Source organism: Mobula birostris, chromosome 3 (genome assembly GCF_030028105.1).
Source record: "Mobula birostris isolate sMobBir1 chromosome 3, sMobBir1.hap1, whole genome shotgun sequence".
Classification (NCBI taxonomy): domain Eukaryota; kingdom Metazoa; phylum Chordata; class Chondrichthyes; order Myliobatiformes; family Myliobatidae; genus Mobula; species Mobula birostris.
The window spans coordinates 185,591,297-185,612,611 of record NC_092372.1 but is presented as its reverse complement, the minus strand read 5'-3'; the positions used below and the strand labels follow the sequence as shown (position 1 = coordinate 185,612,611).

Genomic DNA, 21,315 nt, shown 5'->3' with positions numbered 1-21,315 from the left:
TTTCTCTTGGTTACTTAAGGAAGCAATTATTTTCTAGTTGTTGCTAAATTCTCATACTTAATAACTTCTGAAATATTTTTGCTGTGCTTCTTTCTTTTTAAGTCTGTATTTTTAGTTTCATGTTTTGTCACTTCTTTATCAACCTCCCAATCCAATTCCTCTTGGGACATGCAACTTGAAAATTTATTTGGCATGTCAGTATTCAAAACTTATAAAATAATCTTTTAGCATGTCCAGCATGTCAATCTATATCTCCAAGCAATATTTACCTGCATTGCACTTAAATGATGGATGGTTTACAATTGTATTAATATCTCAAGTTACATTTTGAGAGATTGAAATATTTTCCCCATACGATGGGGTGTCCAATTGAGTTTGTTTTTTTTTTAAAGGACATTTGATGAGAACCAATTTCTGTTTCTTGTTTCAGGGTTCCACTGTAGCCAGAGAAGCTAGTGACAAAGAAAAGGTAATTTTCTGTTTATTTTTGACTGTGATGATGATGAAGCACATGAATTAAGACATGAATCAGCAATAATACAAAAATACAACTTATGAATCATTTCAGTAACATGACTAGCATATGACAAAAAGAATTTTAAGATCTAAAATATAATGTTACAATTAATCAGCAGATCAGACAGTATCTTTACATTTGAGAATGTGAGTAATAAGCAGCAGGAATAACAAAGAGTTAAAAATACACGTGGACTAAGATGTTAACTGTCCTGTGCTATCACCAGTGGGATCATCAGTTGATCTGCCACCTGGCTTCAGGAGTTTCGGCCCACTTATGATCAAGACTCCCTCGAGGTGGTGGGCCAGCAGTGCTAAAGCACCACCTCCCACTGGTGAGCTTAAAAATTTGGCATCTGCCTCTATCAGAGTTGTTGGTCACTTCTATCCAACAGATAGTCTGCTCTTCAGGTGTCTATGCAACTACTGAAGGGTTTGCAAGATATGTATACACTATCTGACTATCTGCCCCTCTGGACATACTTGGTCCACCCATGCTGATCCTGTCTCTGCTGCCTTAGCTACAGCCCTGCTGGTTGACTTGATCTCTCTTCTAGTGAAGCCAAGGTCACGCAGCCACTTCTGGAAAGTGAATATAAAGCTCTGGAGGAACTCAGCAGGTCAGGGAACATTTGTACAGAGAACTGGATACAGGTGTCCCCCGCTTTTCGAACGTTCGCTTTACGAAACCTCACTGTTACGAAAGACCTACATTAGTACCCTGTTTTCGCTTTCAGAAGGTGTTTTCACTGTTACGAAAAAAATTCAGCGCGCGCCCGGAGCTCTTCCCAGATTCGGAACTGCATTCTCGCCAGCATTGCTTTAACACGAGCCTGTGAGCAGTCGTTTGCAAGATGAGTTCTGTGGTGTTGGAAAAGCCTGAAAGAGCTCGTAAGGGTGTTACACTTAGTGTAAAACTAGACATAATTAAGCGTTTTGATCGTGGTGAACGAAGCAAGGACAAAGTGAATTTGGCTTGTGGAAGCTGACGAAGATGATGTTGAAGAGGTTTTGGCATCCCATGACCAAGAACTGATAGATGAAGAGCTGATGCAATTCGAAGAGGAAAGGATAACAATTGAAACCGAATGAGTAACGATAAAGTACGACTTTAATTTTGAAAGGGTACGTAAATTTAGGGGATATTTGCATGATTCTTTGAGTCCTTACAAAGAACTGTATGATAGAAAGATGCGCGAGGCTCAGCAGTTAAGCAAGCCTTCCACATCAGCCACAGCAGATGACGAACCTCGACCTTCGACATCGAGGCGGGCAGTCATAGGAGAAGATGAGCTGCCTGCTCTAATGGAAATAAACGACGAAATGACACCCCAGTGTCCCACCACCCCAACACCCAGGCCGTGGACAGATACTGTACCGACTCGCGGAGAATGCAGCAGTAGCCGGGTGGCACACAGCACATCTTTAAGAAAAAAGCCGAAATAAACATGCTAATTAATTAGGTGCCGCCCTACACATAATTGTTGGCCCAGATCAGAGGCGATGCAATTGGCAATCGACACTGATCTGGGCCGAAAATTAAGTGTCGGGCAGCACGTAATTAATTAGCATGTTTATTTCGGCTTTTTGCTTAAAGATGTGCTGGATGCGTCCCGGCTACCGTTGGACCCCTGCATGCTTCGCGGCAATGTATCGGTTGGTGGCCCAGAGGGTGGAGGCCACTGCACCACCCAGCCTGCAACAACTCAGTCTGACACACCATCATCAGTGTGCTCGGCGCTGTTTTCCCAATTCCAGTAAGTGATACCACACTGTACATACATTATTTCTACTTTATATCAGCTGTGTATTTTTACGTGTTATTTGGTATGATTTGGCAGCTTCATAGTTCAAAGGTTACTGGAGAGCACTTGCGCCAAGTTTTTGCCAACAGCGCTTGCATGAGATTTTCGCTATGGAGATCTGTGCCGGCAATGATTGTGGAAAAGTATTTCTGCTTTATATAGACTGTGTATTTATCATATCATTCCTGCTTTTACTATATGTCACTGTTATTTTAGGTTTTATGTGTTATTTGGCATGATTTGGTAGGTTAGTTTTGGGTCTGCGAAAGCTCACAAAATTTTCCCATATCGATAAATGGTAATTGCTTCTTCGCTTTACGACATTTCGGCTTACGAACCGTTTCACAGGAACGCTCTACCTTTGGATGGCAGGGGAAACCTGTAGTCAGTATTTCCGGTCAAGACCCTTCACCACAACTTCATTTGACCAGACAAGATGAAGAGTTTTGACCCAAAACATCCACTGTCTATTTCCATCCTTTGCTGCTGCCTGAGCTGCTGAGTTCCTCCAGCATTTTCTATGTTGCACAGTTCAGCATCTGCAGATGCTTCTGTCTCCAAATAAGGTGGGAATAGGAAACTGCATTTTGGCTCCTTGTGCCTGCTCCACCATTCAATGAAATTGTCACTGAAGTTCTATCACCTCTCTGCGTCAAACTACAGCTCTTGATTCTCTGTGGAGAGAGAAACTGAGTTTAATTTTTGACCTTTCATCAGAATTGGGAAAAGATATGTGACTAGACAATTTTTAAGATGAAAAGTGCAAAGGATGAAAGATTGAGAAGGAAGGTCTTCAATAACATCAAAGGCTAGCGAAATCATGGTGCAAGCAAAAAGAGGTTACATTGGAAGTTGTATTGAAACAGATGCTGCTTCTGAAGGTCGCATAAGTCAAAATAGCTGAATCATTATCTCAAATAGTTGCATTCATTGTGCAGTCCAGAAGGGCTGAAATCTGAGAACTGTTCCTCATACCTTCTGACTTTCTTTAGAGACTGTTGTAAATACGTGCTATAGGTGAGGCCATAAGCACAGATAAATTAAAGGCAATTACTGGGAATCTTGGGGGTCACACTTGTTTGTAACAGGTTTGTAACATAAGCAGTCACCCAAACAGTATTTAATCTTCTCCCATGTAGAAGAAATCCCTCACTGAGCAATGAATGTTGTATGTTGTATATGATTTTTTTTCTTTGAAAAAAGTTCATGTCAATCTCTCATTGGCCTGTCGTGTTTATGTAGCTAGGAAGGGAGAGGTATCAGGAACCTTCCCATTCATTTTTGCCTTTCATCCCCTTTTCTCTCATTTGTCTGCATTATATCCATTTCCTTCTGTGCCTTGCCTATTTAATTGATTGTCTAAATGCCTCATAATATACTGAGCTACCTCTTCAGCCAAAATGTTCCCGATATCAGCCACCCTCTGTGTAAAGCAAAACTTTAAAGCTCGTTCCTATCATTTTAGAACTTATTTCTCTTACATTGAGTAGTCCTACCATGGGAAGATTTTAACTACCCTATATATGTCTGTCATTGCTTTAGATACTTCTGCATGTTAATCCTCTGTCTCCTTTGCTTTACGAAAAACAGACCAATCCTACCTAATCTCTACATAACTGCTAATCGAAGCAGCATCCTGACAATCCTTCTCTTCATTCTTTCCTGACAGCACATCCTCCTTGTGATGTGGCAAACAGGCGGGCTGCAATCATCATGAGCAGTTGCTTATTTGGCTGAGGTAGCGCAAGGTTTAAAAAGAGCTCGGGGCCTTTTGGGACGTTTTGGCAGACTGCAATCATAATGATCTATTAGGCACTCGGCAAAGGCCAGTAAAAAGAAGCGAGGTGTGAGCGGAGTGGTATTGTAAGAGTGGATAGTGTTTGAGTAGCCTAGCTTTGGTTCAACCAACTTTGGCTCAATAAGCTTGGGCGTGAACAGGCGGGGCCTCTAAATAAGATTCTAATCAGTTTTTTTTTCTCTCTTTGTCTGCTGGCGCATAGCTAATGGAGTGAGAATGGGTCCATGGTTAGTGGTGTGTTCCTTGTGTGAGATATGGGAATTCTGCAAGACCTCTACTCTCCATGATAAATAACAGCTACGTCAAGCTGCAGCTCAGTAACCTTTGGCTCATACAGGAGAATGATGAGATGATAGTTAGAAACTACAAGGGGGTAGGCACCCCAAAGTTACAGAAGACAGGTACCTGGGAGACTGTCAGGGGAAGAAAAAGGGAATAAGCAACTGGTGCAGGTTACCGCTGTGGGGGGGGGGGGGGAGTCCTACCATGGGGAAGCCGCAGTGATCTGGTCTCTGGCACGGAGTCTATCTCTGTGGCTCAAAAGGAGAAGTGGGGAAGGAGAGGAATGTAGTAGTGAAAAGAGAATGCCATAGAGGAGCAGACGGGAGTTTAGATTATGAAGACACGTAGTCCTCTTTTATTGTCATTTAGTAATGCATGCATTAAGAAATGATACAATATTTCCTCCAGTGTGATATCACAAAACACAGGACAGACCAAGACTGAAAAAAACAGACTGTATGAAGACAGATAGGGGGGAAAATAGTGTTGAGGAAGCAGGGAGTCAGCAGAAGGGCTGAGACAGATTGGGGGAATGAGCAAAGAAGTGGGAAGTGAAATATAGTCCTGGGCAGTCACTTTGTTCATGCACTTTGGTGCATGCACTTTGGTAGAAGGAATAAAGGCACACACTATTTTCTAAACAAGGAGAAAATTCAAAAATCAGAGGTGCAAAGGGACTTGGGAGACCTTGTGCAGGATTGCCTAAAAGTTAACTTGCAGGTTGAGTCCGTGGAAAGGAAGGCAAATGCCATGTTAGCATTCATTTTGAGAGGACTAGAATTTCAAAGCAAGGATGTAATGTCATTGTAAGTCATTGGTTAGATTGCACTTGGAGTATTGCGAGTAATTTTGAACCCCTTCTGTAAGAAAAAATAAGTGCTGGCATTGGAGAGGGTCCAGAGGAGGTTCATGAGATTAATTTCAGAAATTAAAGGCTTACCATATGAAAAATGTTTGCTGGCTCTGGACCTGTACTCGCTGGAGTTTAGAAGAATGAAGGGGGTCTTATTAAAACCTACTGAACCTAGAGAGCATGGATGTGGTGAGAATGTTTCCTATATCTAGGACCAGATGGCACAGCCTCAGAATGGAAGGATGTCCATTTAGAACAGAGATGAGGAGGAATTTCTTTAGTCAGAGGGTAAATTTTTTAAATATATAGTATTTCTGTTTTTTGCACAATTTTTAATCTACTCAATATACATATACTGTAAATGATTGATTTATTTATTATTATTTTTGTGTGTTTTTCCTCTTCTAGATTATGTATTGCACTGAACCGCTGCTGCTGCTAAGTTAACAAATTTCACGTCACATGCCAGTGATAATAAACCTGATTCTGATTGTAAATCTGTGGAATTCATTATCACACAGGGCTGTGGAGGCCAAGTCATTTAAAGCGGATGTTGGTAGGTTCTCGATTAGTCAGTGCATCAAAGGTTAGCAGGAGAAGGCGTGAGAATGGGGTTGAGTGGAATAATTAATAAGGCATGATGGAATGTCAGAACAGACTCGATGGGCCAAATAACCCAATTCTGCTGCTCTGTCAAATGGTCTTATAGTTTTAACAGAGGTGCACACGATTCTCCAAATGTAGCCTAGTCAGTGTTGTGTCAAGTTGCCACATAATGTTCCAACTCTTATATTCTGTCAGAAGGAATGCATGGGGCCTTTCATTACTCTATGGACCTGTATTGCCACTGATTGTATTTTGGTTTTATCTACACCCCAAGCACTGTAACAGTTCAAGCAGGCAGCTCACTATCACCTTAAAGGCAAGTGAGGATAGCCAATTAAATGCTGTCTCAGCTGTAATATCCACACTCCTTGAATGAAAATAAAAAGGTCTTTCTGCTCATCAACATTCTTTAGTACCCTACCATTTACTATGTATGTGTGGCACATGGCCAAGTGGTTAGAGCATTGTGCTCATGATCTGAAGGTCGTGGGTTCGAGTCTTGGCCAAGGCAGGGGTTGTGTCTTTGAGCAAGGCACTTAAACCACACACTGCTCCAGTCCACCCAGCTGAAAATGGGTACCGGCAAATGCTGGGGGTTAACCTCGCGATAGACTGGCATCCTATCCGGGGGGGGGTCTCGTACTCTCAGTCGCTTCACACCACAGAAACTGGCATAAGCACTGGCCTGATGGGCCACAAGGCTCAGGACAGACTTTAACTTTAAATTTACTATGCATGTCCTGCCCCTATTTGACTCCCAAAATGAATGACTACACAGATATCAGGATTAAATCCATCTGCCAGTGTTTTGCCCAACTTTTGTACTGATCTGTATCCTGCTGTAATCTTAGACGAACTTCTATCCACAACATCACTAATTTAATTGTCATTGGCAAACTGACTAATCAGACCTGCGTCCATATCCACGTTATTAATATATAATCCTTCAGGACACCAGTAGTCACGGACCTCCAATCAGAAAGACATTCTTCCAGCACTACCCTCTGCCTATGTACCCAGTCCAATTAGCCACCTCACCTTCGATCATACCAAGCTATCATGCGGGACCTTGTCAAATGCCCTACCACGGTCCTTGCACCACCCAGCCTTCAACAGACTCCTTTGTTGCCTCCTCAATAAAACTCAATCAAGTTAGTGAAACAAGATTTCCCCTCACAAAGCTGAGCTGACAATCTCTGATCATTCCCTGCCTTTTCAAATATATTTAAATCCAGTCCCTTAGAATTTTCTCAAATAATTTCCCTTCTACTGATGTGAGATTCATCGAAGAAATATTATTTCATAATCCTTGCTATTGCTGTAACTGCCTTAGGAAATTGAGAAGCTGTAATAAAGAAGATTAAGACTCAAAGGAGAAATAGCTCACTGTAGATATTACATGACATTGTCAACTAAAATCTAATCAAAATGAATGGCCTCATTTAGCCATGAGAATGGCCTCATTTTTCCTATGTTGTTCATTTCTCTGGATTTCTGACTCTGATGAACCAATGCTTCCTGCACTTTTACACGTTTAATTGATTATTGCCATTTGATGCTTATGTTCTTTCCAGAGTTTCTCAGTTATCATTTTCTTCATTTAATTACCGAAGTGACTCTTGATTCTTTGCATGGATAAGATGATTCAATATATATCAGTTACATATTGAATTAAGAAAGCTTTAATCCAGGAAATGTAAAATACATAAAGTGTAAAAGAGAGGCAAGAGTGGGTATCAGACTGCTGGAAAACGATGCTGAAGAGGTAATGGGGGGGCAACGAAATAGCGAACGAACTGAGTAAGTATTTTACATCAGTCTTCACTGTGGAAGGCACGAGCAGTATGCTGTATGTTCCAGGTACCAGGGGTCATGAAGTGAGTGAAGTAACTATAACTAAAGAGAAGGTTCTTGGCAAAGAAACTGAAAGGACTAAAGGTATATAAGTGATCTGGACCAGATTGTGTAGACCCCAGAGTTCTGAAAGCGATGGCTGAAGAGATCATGGAGGCATTAGTAATGGCCTTTCAAGAATCACTAGATCCTGGAGTGGTTCCGGAAGACTGGAAAATTGAAAATGACACTCCACACTTCAAGGAGGCAGAGAGGCAGAAGAAAGGACACTATAGGCCAGTTAGTCTGACCTCAGTGGTTGGGAAAATGTTGGAATCAAGTATTAAGGATGAGGTCTCAGGGTACTTGGAGACACATGATAAAGTAAGCCATAGTCAGCATGGTTTCCTCAAGGGAAATTCTTGCCTGACAAATCTATTAGGATTCTTTGAAGAAGTAACAAACAGTATAGACAAAAGGAGAATCAGTTGATGTTGTGTACCTGGATGTTCAGAAGGCTTTTGTCAAGGTGTCTTACAAGAGGCTGCTTAACAAGGTATTACAGGAAAGATTCTCGCATGGATAGAGCAGTGGCTGATTGGCAAGAGGCAAAGAGTGAGAATAAAGTGTGTCTTTTCTGGCTGGCTGCCAGTGGCTAGGGCTGTTCCACAGGGGTCTGTGTTGGGACTGATTCTTTTTACGTTATATGTCAATGATTTGGATGATAGAGCTGATGGCTTTGTTGCAAAGTTTGCAGACAATAGGAAGATAGGTAGAGGGGCAAGTAGTTTTGAGGAAGTAGGCTACAGAAGGACTTAGACAGATTAGGAGAATGGACTAAGAAGAGGCAAATGGAATACAGTATCAGAAAGTGTATAGTCATGCATTTTGGTAGAAGAAATGAATGAGTTGACGATTTCCTAAATGGAGAAAAACTATAAAAATCAAATGGTGAATGGCCTTGATAGATTGGATATGGAGAGGATGTTTCCTATTGTGGGAGAGTCTAAGACCAGAGGACACAGCCTCAGAATAGAACGGAGATATGGAGGAATCTCTTGAGCCAGAGAGTAGTGAATCTGTGGGATTCTTTTGCTACAGGCAGCTGTGAAGGCCAAGTCTTTATGTATGTTTAAGACAGAGGTTGATAAATTCTTGATTGGTCAGGGTGTGAAGGGATATGGGGAGAAGGCAGGAGGCTGGGGCTGAGAGAAAAATTTGGATCACCCATGATGAAATGGCGGAGCAGACCCAACTGACCAAATGGCTTAATTCTGTTCCTATATCTTACGGTCTTAGAGTCTTATAAAATATGAATCATCTTAGCTGAATTATTATTCTGAAAAATCTTATACCAATTTAAGTGGCTAAACTTTAAAAAAGTAGACTAGACCAGAGTAGTGGGAAACATTTGAAGGCGTTAATGAAAAACACAGGAAAATCATTCAGCTGCTAAACTCAACACAGACATTTTCCTTGATGTATTCCATTATAGTACTTACTGTAGAAGAACTACTTTATGTATTTTGGTAAATTATAATATAGTTACAGGAAGAGTGTGGAGCAATGGCAGTAATTTTGCTCTGGTGAAGATCTAGTGCTGGTGTGGTAGGCTGAGGGCATCAATTTTTGCTGTGAGTTTCCCATATCCTGTTCTTCAGACCTTCTCGGTTTTAAGACATTCTTTCTGCAGAAATCAAGAAATGGATTTTTCTCCAGAAAATAATTTAGGGTGAACTAAGTAAATATTATTGAGAATAATAATTTAACATGAAAGTTGCATGTTGAATTAAGGAAGATTTGGATTCAGGAAACAAGTTAACATTGAATGTAATTCACTATTTTCAATTTTTTCTCTGTCTCTCATTCAATGGACAGGAAGCAATTTTGGTTTTTATTTAGTAACATATACCAGTGCTGCAAAATGAAGCATTAAATTAGCATTGAATACTCCCAAGTCAAGTGCAATTTAAGTAATCTGCATGGTAGAATACACTCGACTCCAGCTAAATCATATATTTTGTCTTAAATCTGATATAAGTGGTAATTTCTGCTCCCAAGGTCAATTTGAATGAGATGGGCAATTTTATTCTAAATTGTGCTTAAAATTTGGGCAGTTTAGACATGAATCAAATTCCCCTTAAATTTTGCAATGCAGGAAAAGAGGTTTTCATCCCTGCTGCGTGTGCTGTGTTTTAATAGGTTAAATCTACCATTCAGCTTCTTGTTCCAGTTGGAAATTTTAGCTTGATTAGCAATATTTGCTAACAAAGCAAGTTTAGTAATGTAATAGAAATACCGTAATTTGTTAAAATTTTAATCCCTATATTGAAAATACAAAGATATTTGAACAGAACCAATATCTTCAATGCAATTGTAATCTGGTACTTTAACAATTAATAAATTATATTCAATTTTTGCATCATTAATATATTTGAATAAAAGATTGCTTTTGTCAGATTAAGTATTTATAAATTGTATAGTGTTGCCTTTTCATAGAAAAGTGATTACATGAGCAGAGAAAAATAACTCACTTGCATCAAAATTTTGCACCCAGGACACTGAATGGCACTGCCATTCTTCAGACTGCACTGTGTATCTCAAAAAATGTTTTGATCCTCAAGGTGCTGATGGTGTGAGCTGAGAACAGAGGAGCAATAAAAACCCAGCATATAGGATTGAAAGGACAGACAAAGCAACATCACTGATATAAACATGGGGGAGGACACATTGTTATGGTGGTCAGGGTGCTGATTCGTAATCCAGACAACTGAACTAATAGTCCACAAACATAAGCTCAAATACCACGTTAGGAGATGGGATATTTAAAGTAGGTGATTAAATAATTCTAGATCCAGGAATGAGTTATGTGGTTGCAGTGGCATTATTCTTTTTAGAACAATGTTTGCAGGAGAATTTCGTAGTGGTATTTCAAATCATTAAGAACCTAGTCAGAGTTGAGAGAAGCTGTTTACATTGGGGGATGTGTCAAGAACCAGAGCACATAAAATGGACAAAAGACCCAGAAGTGGCATGGGAAAAAGATTAAATAGCAAATAAAATCTGGGAGTTGCTGCTGGAAGAGTACGAGGGGTATATTGAATTGTGGCATTGAAATGGAAGTTGATAAGTTTTGGAAAGGAAAGCATTCACACAACTACGAGGGGAGGGGAATAGGACCAGCTGGATTGCTATTGCATTGAATTAGCATAGACTTTGGTAAGCCTTCCACACGGTGGCATTTGGAATTCTGATTCTGTGACTGAAAAGTAAATTTTGTTATCAAAGTACATATATGTCACCATATACAACCCTGAGATTCATTATCTTGCGGGCATACTCAATAAATCTACAGAATCAGAATCAGGTTTATTATCACCGGCATACATCGTGAAATTTGTTAATTTAGCAGCAACGGCACAATGAAATACATGATAATATACAAATAAATAAATCGATTACAGTAAGTATATGTACATATATTGAATAGATTAAAACTAGTGCAAAAACAGAAATAACATATTTTTAAAAAAAGGAAATTAACTAGCATTCATGAGATCAATGTCCATTTAGGAATTGTATTGCAGAGGGGGAGAAGCTGTTCCTGAATCACTGAGTGTGTGCCTTCAGGCTTCTGTACCTCTTTCCCGACAGTAACAGTGAGAAGAAGGCATGTCTTGGGCATGAACTACAACATAGGTAGTAACATAATGGGTGTTCAAATTTTGCAGTGCACTTTCTCCTTGCCTGTAGTTCTGTATTATTAAAAGTGAAGGCATTGGTCAGACTACAATTGGAGTATTCTGAGCAGTTTTTTTTGCCCCTTATCTAAGAAAGGATGTGCTGGCATTAAAGAGGGTCAAGGGAAGGTTCACAAGAATGATCCACGGAATGAAAGGGTTAACATATGAGGAGCATTTGATGGCTCTCAGCCTTTACAAACTGCAGGTTGGAAGAATGATGGGGCATCTCATTGAAACCTATTGAATATTGAAAGACCTAGATACAGTAGACATGGAGAGAGTGTTTACTATACTGGGGGAGTGTAGGACCAGATGGTATAGCCTCAGAATAGAAGGATGATCATTTAGGACCAGGAGGAATTTCTTTAGGTAGACGGTGGTGAATCTGTGGAATTTATTACCATAGGTAGCTGTGGAGGCCAACATTTTAGATATATTTCAAGTGACTGGATCCCAAGAAACAAAATTTGCTGAATGCCTACAAGATGGTGTTTTAGAGCAGCTTGTGGTTAAACCTACTAGGGGAAAGGCCATTCTAGATTTGTCCTGACGAAGGGTCTCGGCCTGAAACGTCGCCTGCACCTCTTCCTAGAGATGCTGCCTGGCCTGCTGCGTTCACCAGCAACTTTGATGTGTGTTGCTGTCCTGATGAAGGGTCTCGGCCTGAAACGTCGCCTGCACCTCTTCCTAGAGATGGCCTGGCCTGCTGCATTCACCAGCAACTTTGGTGTATGTTGTTTCTGGATTTGGTAATGTGTTATTAATTAGATTTGATTCGGGAGCTTAAGTCAAGGAACCCTGAGGAGACAGCAATCATAATGTCATAGACTTCACCCTGCAATTACAAGGGAGAAACTAAAGTCAGATGCATCAATATTACAGTGGTGTAAACGGAATTATAAAGGCATGAGGGAGGAGCTGGACAAAGTTGATTGGAAGGGGACACTAGCAGGGACGTCAACAGAACAGCAATGACAAGTTTCTGGTTGAAATTCGGAAGGCACAGGATAGATGCATCCCAAACAAGAAGAAGTATTCTGAAGGGAGGATGATAAGGGAAGTCAAAAACAGCATAACAGCAAAAGAGAGGGCATATAATGGAGCAAAAAATTAGTGAGAAGCTAGAGAATTGGCAAGCTTTTAGAAACAAACAGAAGGCAACTAAAAAGCCAAAAGGAGGGAAAGGATGAAATATGAAGGTAAGCTAGCCAATAATTTCAAAGAAAGTACCAGAATTTTTGTAAAAAGATATATAAAGAGTAAAAGAGAGGCGAGAGTATATATCAGACCACTGGAAAATGACAATGGAGAGGTAGTAATGGGGCACAAGGAAATGGCAGACAAACTAAATAAGTATTTTGCTTCCATCTTCACTGAGGAAGATACTAGCTGTATGCTGGAAGTTCAAGAGTATCAGGGAGCAGAAGTGAGTGCAATTTCTATTACTCGGGAGAAAGTGCTTGGGAAGCTGAAAGGTCTGAAGGTAAATAAGTCACCTGGACCAGGTGGACAACACACCAGGGTTAAGGAGATTGTGAAGACATTAGTAATGAGCTTTCTTGAATCACTAGATTCTGGAATGGTTCTGGACGACTGGAAAATTGCAAATGTCACTCCACTCTTCAAGAAGGGAGGGAGGCAGAAGAATGGAAATTATAGCCAGTAAGCCAGACCTCAGTTATTGGGAAGCTGTTGGAGTCATTTGTTAAGGAAGCAGTATCGGCAGTTTGAGGCACATGATAAAACAGGCCAAAGTCAGCATGGTTTCCTTAAGGGAAAATCTTGCCTGAGAAATCTGTAGAAATTCTTTGAGGATAGTCAAAGGAGAATCGGTGGATATTGTGTACTTGTATTTTCAGAAGGCCTTTGAGAAGGTGTCACACATAAGCCTGCTTAACAAGATAAAAGCCCATGATATTACAGGAAAGATAGTAGCATGGATATAGGATTCGCTTATTGGCTGGAGAATAGAGAGGAATCACAAATCAGCCATGATGGAATGGCAGAGCAGACTTAATGGGCCAAATGGCCTAATTCTGCTTCTGTAGTCTTATGGTCTATTACTTTTACTGCAATTTTGACAAAAGGACGTTGAATCGTAGTTATTTTTCTCCATATTCTTTCTTTGGAAAACATTCTCCCAAAATCCTGCTTTGGAATTAAAATCTTGCAAAAGTAATTTTTTTTGAGCTAATTTCAAGGAAGGAGCAGTGAGAGAGGATGATGAAAATAAGTTTTATTTGTGCTGCTATTTTGAAAACTTGAGATTTTTTGTCAACTATTATACGTTTGTAATATTATAATACTGTAATCTATTGATCTTTGCCTATTCAGTATTTATATGCATATTTGTAAATGCATATATGCATTTCATGACAATGGGGGTTTGTAAAATTAACATTTAATAACCATCTAAAGCTAAGTTGACTGCTTCCATCAGAAACAGATGACATTTTGGATTTAAGATTAAACGATGTAAATGATTGGTGGCTGCAGGTTTGCACTTCCGGATGTGCTTTGTATTCTTGAAAGCAGTAACACTTCAAAATCAATTTGAAAAGCTGGTGGCTTGGCAGAATAAAACAAACCTTGGTTTAACAGATGTGGAAAAAATATGCCCCTTCTCTAGAGAGTTAAATTTGGGATTATTTAAGTTTAGTTAGCATTTCAATAAAATGCTCTGTCAAACACAATGAAGTCTGTGCCAAAATTACTGATAAATCCACTGTCTTGAATCTGCAAGTTACAACTTTCATTGTTTCTTTTTCTTGGTCAGTCGGCCTGTAGGGAATATTCGACAAGATGCATGTTTGTGTTTTTGAAGTACTTCATTGACTTTTTAATGCATGGATATAAATCGCCTGCCACGAGCTAAAGCAGTGATTTATTTCCCAGTCCTAGAATATCATTTGATAGTCTTGTGAAATTAAACTCTCCTACTGCTGTAGTCCACTTGCAATTTTAAATATTTTAAAATATCAGTTAAGGTATAGAATCTGAGGCTATCATTGAAAATCAAGGCAGTAATATCTACAAAAGAAAAAAAATAGATTACTTATGGACCAGCCAGTTTAGCACCAGTAGTGAAGAATTGTCTGAAATTTTTCATCATTGACTCTGACATCAACTGGGGAGCTCTTTACAGAAGATTACAATGGATTTTTAAAGGCCATGTCTAACCATAATGAGCTATTTCTAGCATGATGTCTCATGATGCCATCTCTGGACATCATGCATCTGAACATCTAGAGAAGATACAATAAGGTACCTACTCAGGAAATTACTATAAAAATAAACATACTTGAAATTAGAGGTAGCCTTGTGACATAGGGTGCTGGTCAATTTCGAATTGGCAGTGGTGCATAAAAGTAAAGCAAATACTTGGAAGGATACACAAAATGTTGTTACAAAAGTATTTGTGTTTGGGCCTCAATTTTTCACCCTGTATCAGTTGATGGCATTGAGAACTTTGTATTTACAATTTCAGATGATACTGTTGATGGGCAAAGGGTCAGCGTGGATGTGGTGAGCCGTTTAGCTCAATTCCATGCTGTATAACTCTATGAATAAGTTGGGGCCTTGGTAAATCCTGTGGATGGGAATAGAATACAAGATTAAAACCATGAGTGAACGCCTTGTCTTGCCACCAATGTAAACAATTCCTAAAACATCATATTTCTTAAAAAAAAACAAATCCTTTTGGAGTTTTATTCATTTCAGGGGAATACTAATGCAAAAGTGATGTGTGAGCTTAGTTTATGTGGAACCTCAGTTAGATTCCCATCAGGAAGGTCATATTATGAACAGCAGATTCATGGATATGACACTGGGTGTGACTATAAGGTCAAATTCTATCAGCTTTGTTTCTATTCTCTGAAGTTTCAATGCTTAAGTGGTGATCTCATTGAGGTGTCTCAATTTATAAAGAGATTCTGCCAAATATGGGCAAAGAAACTATATTTCCTCAAAGTTGGGAGTGGTCAATTAGGAGTGGAAATAGAAGGTATTTTCTCAAACAGAAAGAAGTGGAAATCTGAAACCTCCTTTCAATTAGAGTGAATGCTGGATTCATTAAACTGTTGAAGTTTTAGTAATTCGAAGGTTGTGAGTCATTGGAACTCTGACCCTTGAGGTTTGTAGTTGCCTAATCTGCTGAATTCAGTTTGGCCAGTTATTGCCTCAGCATCAGTAATCATCAGTAAAGTCATGATAAAAGCAATAAAATATTCCTATCATATCCCAGCTAGTAATAAATTGTTTACTGATGTTCAGTTAGGATAATGCGTGCAAATTGCATTCAAAGTTCCATTAGTTACATAAAGTTTTTTTTAATTCTTTGACTCCTGCTCAATCTGTGTCATGATCCAATTTAACCTGGCAGCAATTTAGAGTATAATTAAAATAACACTGCATTAATTTCAATGCGACATTACGCTTAAAAGTGGTAATTTGATCATTTTTGATGAATACAGTTGAAGATGGATTTACGATAAAGGTGAGCATTTCAATCTGACTCTAGTCCAACTGTAGTTCATTTAAAATAATTTATTTACTTAGAAACTCTTTGTAAACCATCCACTGGTAATATTCAGTTTCTGTAGTCTGTTTGATAGATAGTTTTTAAACTTGCCTTTTAGTGAGCTTCTGTTACAAAAGAAGTGAAGATCCTAGAAAAGTTGTGAAAAGATTGAACGGGGTAAGTGATTTCAGCTACAAAGGGAGGCGCTGGAGATTTTCTCCTTGGAGCAAAGGTGGTTGAAAGGAGATCTGAAAGGAACAGAGATGGTTGTGAGGAGATTTGAAAGAGCAGTAGCAATGACACGGTAGAGCTGCTGCCTGACATCTCACTGAACTGGATTCAGTCCTGATCTCCAGTGCTGTCTATGTGACTGCATGAGTTTCTTTTCTCACTCAGCATTGTGGGTTGGTAAGTTAGTTAGCTACTGTTGCCCCCACCTCCTTCACACAGTGTGCAGGTGAACGGTGGAATCTGGTGTAAACTGATGGGAATTTAATATTAAAACAGATTGGTAATTGATGGTTGGCATGGGCCTGGTGTCATAGGACCTGTTTCCAATGCTCTATGAACTTGCAGCGTTGATCATAACATGTTCACATGAGGTAAGTGGGAAGGATGTGCACCCATTGGAAGATACTTCAGAAAATAAAACGGAGGGTTCACGTATAACATTTTCATCAAAAGATACAAGAGGACGCATAGGAAAACTTTTTACATAAACCTTTGTGGTTATGACTGTTTTCAGCCATTTTGAAAGGGAACTGAAGAGGCACTAGTTAGAATAAATTGCAAAGCCACAGTGGGACTGTGGGTATTAATAAAGGGAAATTCTCTCCAACTGAATGCTTTCATTATTATGAATGCTTTCATAATTCTATGACATAAAAGATGGGGCGAGATTGTTCAACCTGGCACCCACTGACCAGCGACCAACTGGGAGATCAGAGGCTTGAAAGGAGGAAATTTCACCAGGTCCACTGACCGAGAAGAAAAGGCAGCAGCTCGCAGCAGTTTTATGTTTTTGCAGCGCTGACCAGCAGCCAGTTGGGAGATCAGAAGGTTGAAAGGAGGGAATTTCACTCAGGTCTGCTGACCAAGTCAAAAGGGTAGCAACTGGCAGCAGTGTTTTGGAGCTCTGACCGCCGGTCATCATCAAAGAGGACAGAGTTAGACTGGTGATTCTGAGGCTTTAGCTCTTGAGAGTTCAGTCAGAGAAAGTAAAAAAAAAGATCCAGCTAGAGTTTTTTTCTTCTCTCCCTTCTTTATATTTGCTCAGTTAGGACAGTGGAGTTGCCAGGCAGGATGTAGGATAGTAGAATGCTCCTCTTGTGGGATGTGGGAAGGCAGGGAGACCTCCAGTGTCCCTCGCATCTGCATAAGTGCATCCAGCTACAGCTTCTAATAATCCACGTTAAGGAGTTAGAGCTGGAACTGGATGAACTTCAGGGGATCATTCGAGAGGCTGAAGAGGTGATAGGTAGGACATATAGAGAGGTAATTACTCCCAGGAAACTGGGTGACAGGAAGGGGAAAGGGGTTAAGGAGCCAGTGCAGAATACCCCTGTGGCCATCCCTTAACAATAGGTATATGGGGGTGGGGGGAGGTGGGAATGACCTTTCAGAGAAAAGTTTCAGGTGCTGAGTCTGGCTCTGAGAATCAGAAGAGGAGGAGGAATAAGAGGCCTGATAAAAGAGGATTCATTAGTTAGTAGAACAAACAGGAGACTTCCAGGCGGTAGGTTGTCTCCCAGGTGCCAGGGTTCAGGACACTTCTGATCAATTCATCAGCATTCTGAAATGGAAGGGTGGAACAGCCAGAGGTCGTTGTCTATATAGATACTAATGACATGGGTAGGGCAAGTGATGAGTTTCTGTAGAGGGAGTTCAGGAGCTAGGTGCTAAGTTGAAGAGCAGGACCTCCAAGGTTGTGATCTCAGGATTGCTGCCTGTGCTTTGTGTTAGTCAGGTCAGAACTAGAAGCATTATGCAGTTTAACACATGACTAAGGAATTGATGTAGGAGGGAGAGGATAAGATTTTTAGATCATTGGGCTCTCTTCCAGGGAAGGTGGGACCTGTACAGAAGGGATGGTTTGCACCTGAACTGGAGGGGGACTAATGACCTGGTGGGAAGGTTTGCTAATGCTGCATGGTGGGGTTTAAACTGGAGTTGCAGGGAAACCGAATGCGGGAACAGTAAATGGAGAGGTTGTGGAGACATGTTGTTCAATCCTCAGGCAAAGTCAGGAATCAAAAGGTTGAGCATGGTACGACTAGTGTCCTGAGCTGCGTATACAGTCATCCCTCGGTATTCGCGGGGGATTGGTTCCAGGACCCCCCGCGGATACCAAAATCCACGGATGCTGAAGACCCTTATATAAAGTGGAGTAGTATTTGCATATAACCTACGCACATCCTCCCGTATACTTTAAATCACCTCTAGATTGCTTATAATACCTAATACAATGTAAATGCTATATAACTAGTTGTTCTACTGTATTGTTTAGGGAATAATGACAAGAAAAAAAGTCTGTACATGTTCAGTACAGACGCAACCATTGTAGCTTTTCTGGGAACGCTGAAGCTGCCTCGGCATCAGCCGATGCCGATTCTCTCGTGATCTTTAAGTTCTTGAGGCTGTAGTGCTTTACATAGCTAGCCAGCCATCCCTTACTAGCCTTAAACTCCTTCTTCTCGCTCACAACACAAGTAGCGAACGAACAAGACGCAAGGTGAAATATGCTCAAACAACGAGTGCTGGAGAGAGACTGAGGATCTGTAAAATGGCGGAAGGCTACAGCAGGGTATGCCTACACATCACTTCATTCGCGTGGATTCAGCGTAGTGCTCGGCGCGCGGCAAATTCAAGTTTTGCTTTCTGGAACTTCCTGGAATTTTATTTTCGAATATTTTCGATCCGCGGTTGGTTTAATCCTCGGAAGTGGAACCCACAGATATGGAGGGCCAATTGCATGGTGTGAGCAAAATTATCTGCAGCTTAATGTGAAAAAGACTAAGGAGCTGGTGGTAGACCTGAGGGGAGCTAAGGCACCGGTGACCCCTGTTTCCATCCAGGGGGTCAGTGTGGACATGGTGGAGGATGACAAATACCTGGGGATATGAATTGACAATAAACTGGACTGGTCAAAGAACACTGAGGCTGTCTACAAGAAGGGTCAGAGCTGTCTCTATTTCCTGAGGAGACTGTGGTCCTTTAACATCTGTCGGACGATGCTGAGGATGTTCTACGAGTCTGTGGTGGTCAGTGCGATCATGTTTGCTATTGTGTGCTGGGGGGCAGCAGGCTGAGGGTAGCAGACACCAACAGAATCAACAAACTCATTCGTAAGGCCAGTGATGTTGTGGGGATGGAACTGGACTCTCTGACGGTGGTGTCTGAAAAGAGGATGCTGTCCAAGTTGCATGCCATCTTGGACAATGTCTCCCATCCACTACATAATGTACTGGTTGGGCACAGGAGTACATTCAGCCAGAGACTCATTCCACCAAGATACAACACAGAGCATCATAGGAAGTCATTCCTGCCTGTGGCCATCAAACTTTACAACTCCTCCCTTGGAGGGTCAGACACCCTGAGCCAATAGGCTAGTCCTGGACTTATTTCCTGGCATAATTTACATATTACTATTTAATTATTTATGGTTTTATTTCTACTTAATTATTTAAGGTGCAACTGTAACGAAAACCAATTTCCCCCGGGATCAATAAAGTATGACTATGTCTATGACTATGACTATTCCAATGCAAGAAGTATCATAGGAAAGGCGGTTGAGCTCAGGGCATGGATCAACACCTGGAATTATGGCATTGTTGCCATTAGTGAGACTTGGTTGCAGAACGGGCAGGACTGGCAGCTCATTATTCCAGTGTTCCATTGTTTTAGACGTGACAGAGCAGGAGGGATTAAAGGAGAGGGGATGGCATTACTAGATAAGGAAAATGTTACGCTAGTGCTCGGTCAGGACAGACTGGAGAACTCATCTAGTAAGGCTTTATGGGTGGAACTGAGAAATAAGAAAGGTATGACCACGTTAATGTGACTATTACAGACAACACAACAGTCCTAAGATTTAGAGGAACAAATTTGCAGAGAGATTGCAGATTGTTGTAAGAAGCATAAGGTTGATATAGTAGGTGATTTTAATTTTCTACATGTTGGTGGGAGTCCTATACTGTAAAACGACTAGATGGGATAAAGTTTATCAAATGTGTTCAGGAAAGTTTCCTTCATCAGTGCATAGAAGTCCCAATGACAGAGTGTGCAATACTTGATGTGCTGTTAGGGAATGGGAAAGGGTATGTGACAGAAGTTTGTGTAGGGGAACACTTTGCATCCAGTGACCACAATGCCATTAGTTTTAAAGTAAATATGTGAAAAGATAGGTCTGGTCTGCAGTTTGAGATTCTGCATTGGAGAAAGGCCAATTTTGATGGTGTCAGAAATGATCTGGTATGTGGATTGGGACAGGCTGTTTTTTGGCAAAGGTAGACTTGATAGTGGGAGGCCTTCAAAAGAAATTTTGTGAGTACAAAGCTGTATGTGCTTGTCAGAATAAAAGGTAAAGATAACAAGTGTGGGGAACCTTGGTTTTCAAGAGATATTGAGGCCCTGGTTAGAAGAAAAAAGGAGGTACATAGCAGGTATAGGCAGGTAGGAACACATAAGGTGCTTGTGGAATATAAGAAATGCAAGAGAACACTTAAGAAAGAGATCAGGAGGGCTAAAAGAAGGCATGAGGTTGCTCAAAGCAGATAAGGTGAAGGAGAATCTTAAGGGCTTCTATAGATATGTTAAGACCAAAAGAATTGTGAAGGACAAAATTGGTCCTCTGGAAGATCAGAATGGTAATCTATGTGTGGAGCCAAAAGACAGAGGGGAGAGCTCAAATAATATCTTTGCATCTGTATTTGCTCAGGAGATGGACACAGAGTCTATAGAAGTGAAGCAAAGCAACATCAACTTCATTGACCCTGTACAGATTACCGAGGAGGAGGCGTTATCCTGAGGGGTTTCAGGGTGGATAAATCCTCAGGGCCTGACAAGATGTTCCCTTGGACCCTACAAGAGGTTTTTGCGGAAGTCACTAGGAAAATGGCTGAAGGCCTGCCAGTAGATGTTGCCTACATGGACTTTAGCAAGGCATTTGACAAGGTCCTGCATGAGCAGTTGGACAAGAAGATAGTAGATTGAATTAGACATTGGCTTTGTGAGCGAAGCTAAAGAGTGGTAGCAGATGGTTACCTCTCTGACTAGTAGAGTGTTGCAGGGATAGGTGCTGGATCCATTGTTGTTTGGCATCTATATCAATTATCTAGTTGATAATGTGGTTAACTGGATCA

General features: G+C 40.7%; 1 protein-coding gene across 2 annotated transcripts in view; it reads left to right on the top strand.

Moving 5' to 3' along the window:
• Positions 1-21,315, top strand: part of LOC140195479 (phosphatidylinositol 5-phosphate 4-kinase type-2 alpha) — a 242,023-nt gene that overhangs the window by 183,531 nt on the left and 37,177 nt on the right. For both annotated transcript variants that reach the window (XM_072253826.1, XM_072253827.1), the window contains exon 6: positions 431-469. In XM_072253826.1, coding sequence (XP_072109927.1) covers positions 431-469 — 39 coding nt within the window. The remainder of the gene's footprint in view (positions 1-430; positions 470-21,315) is intronic.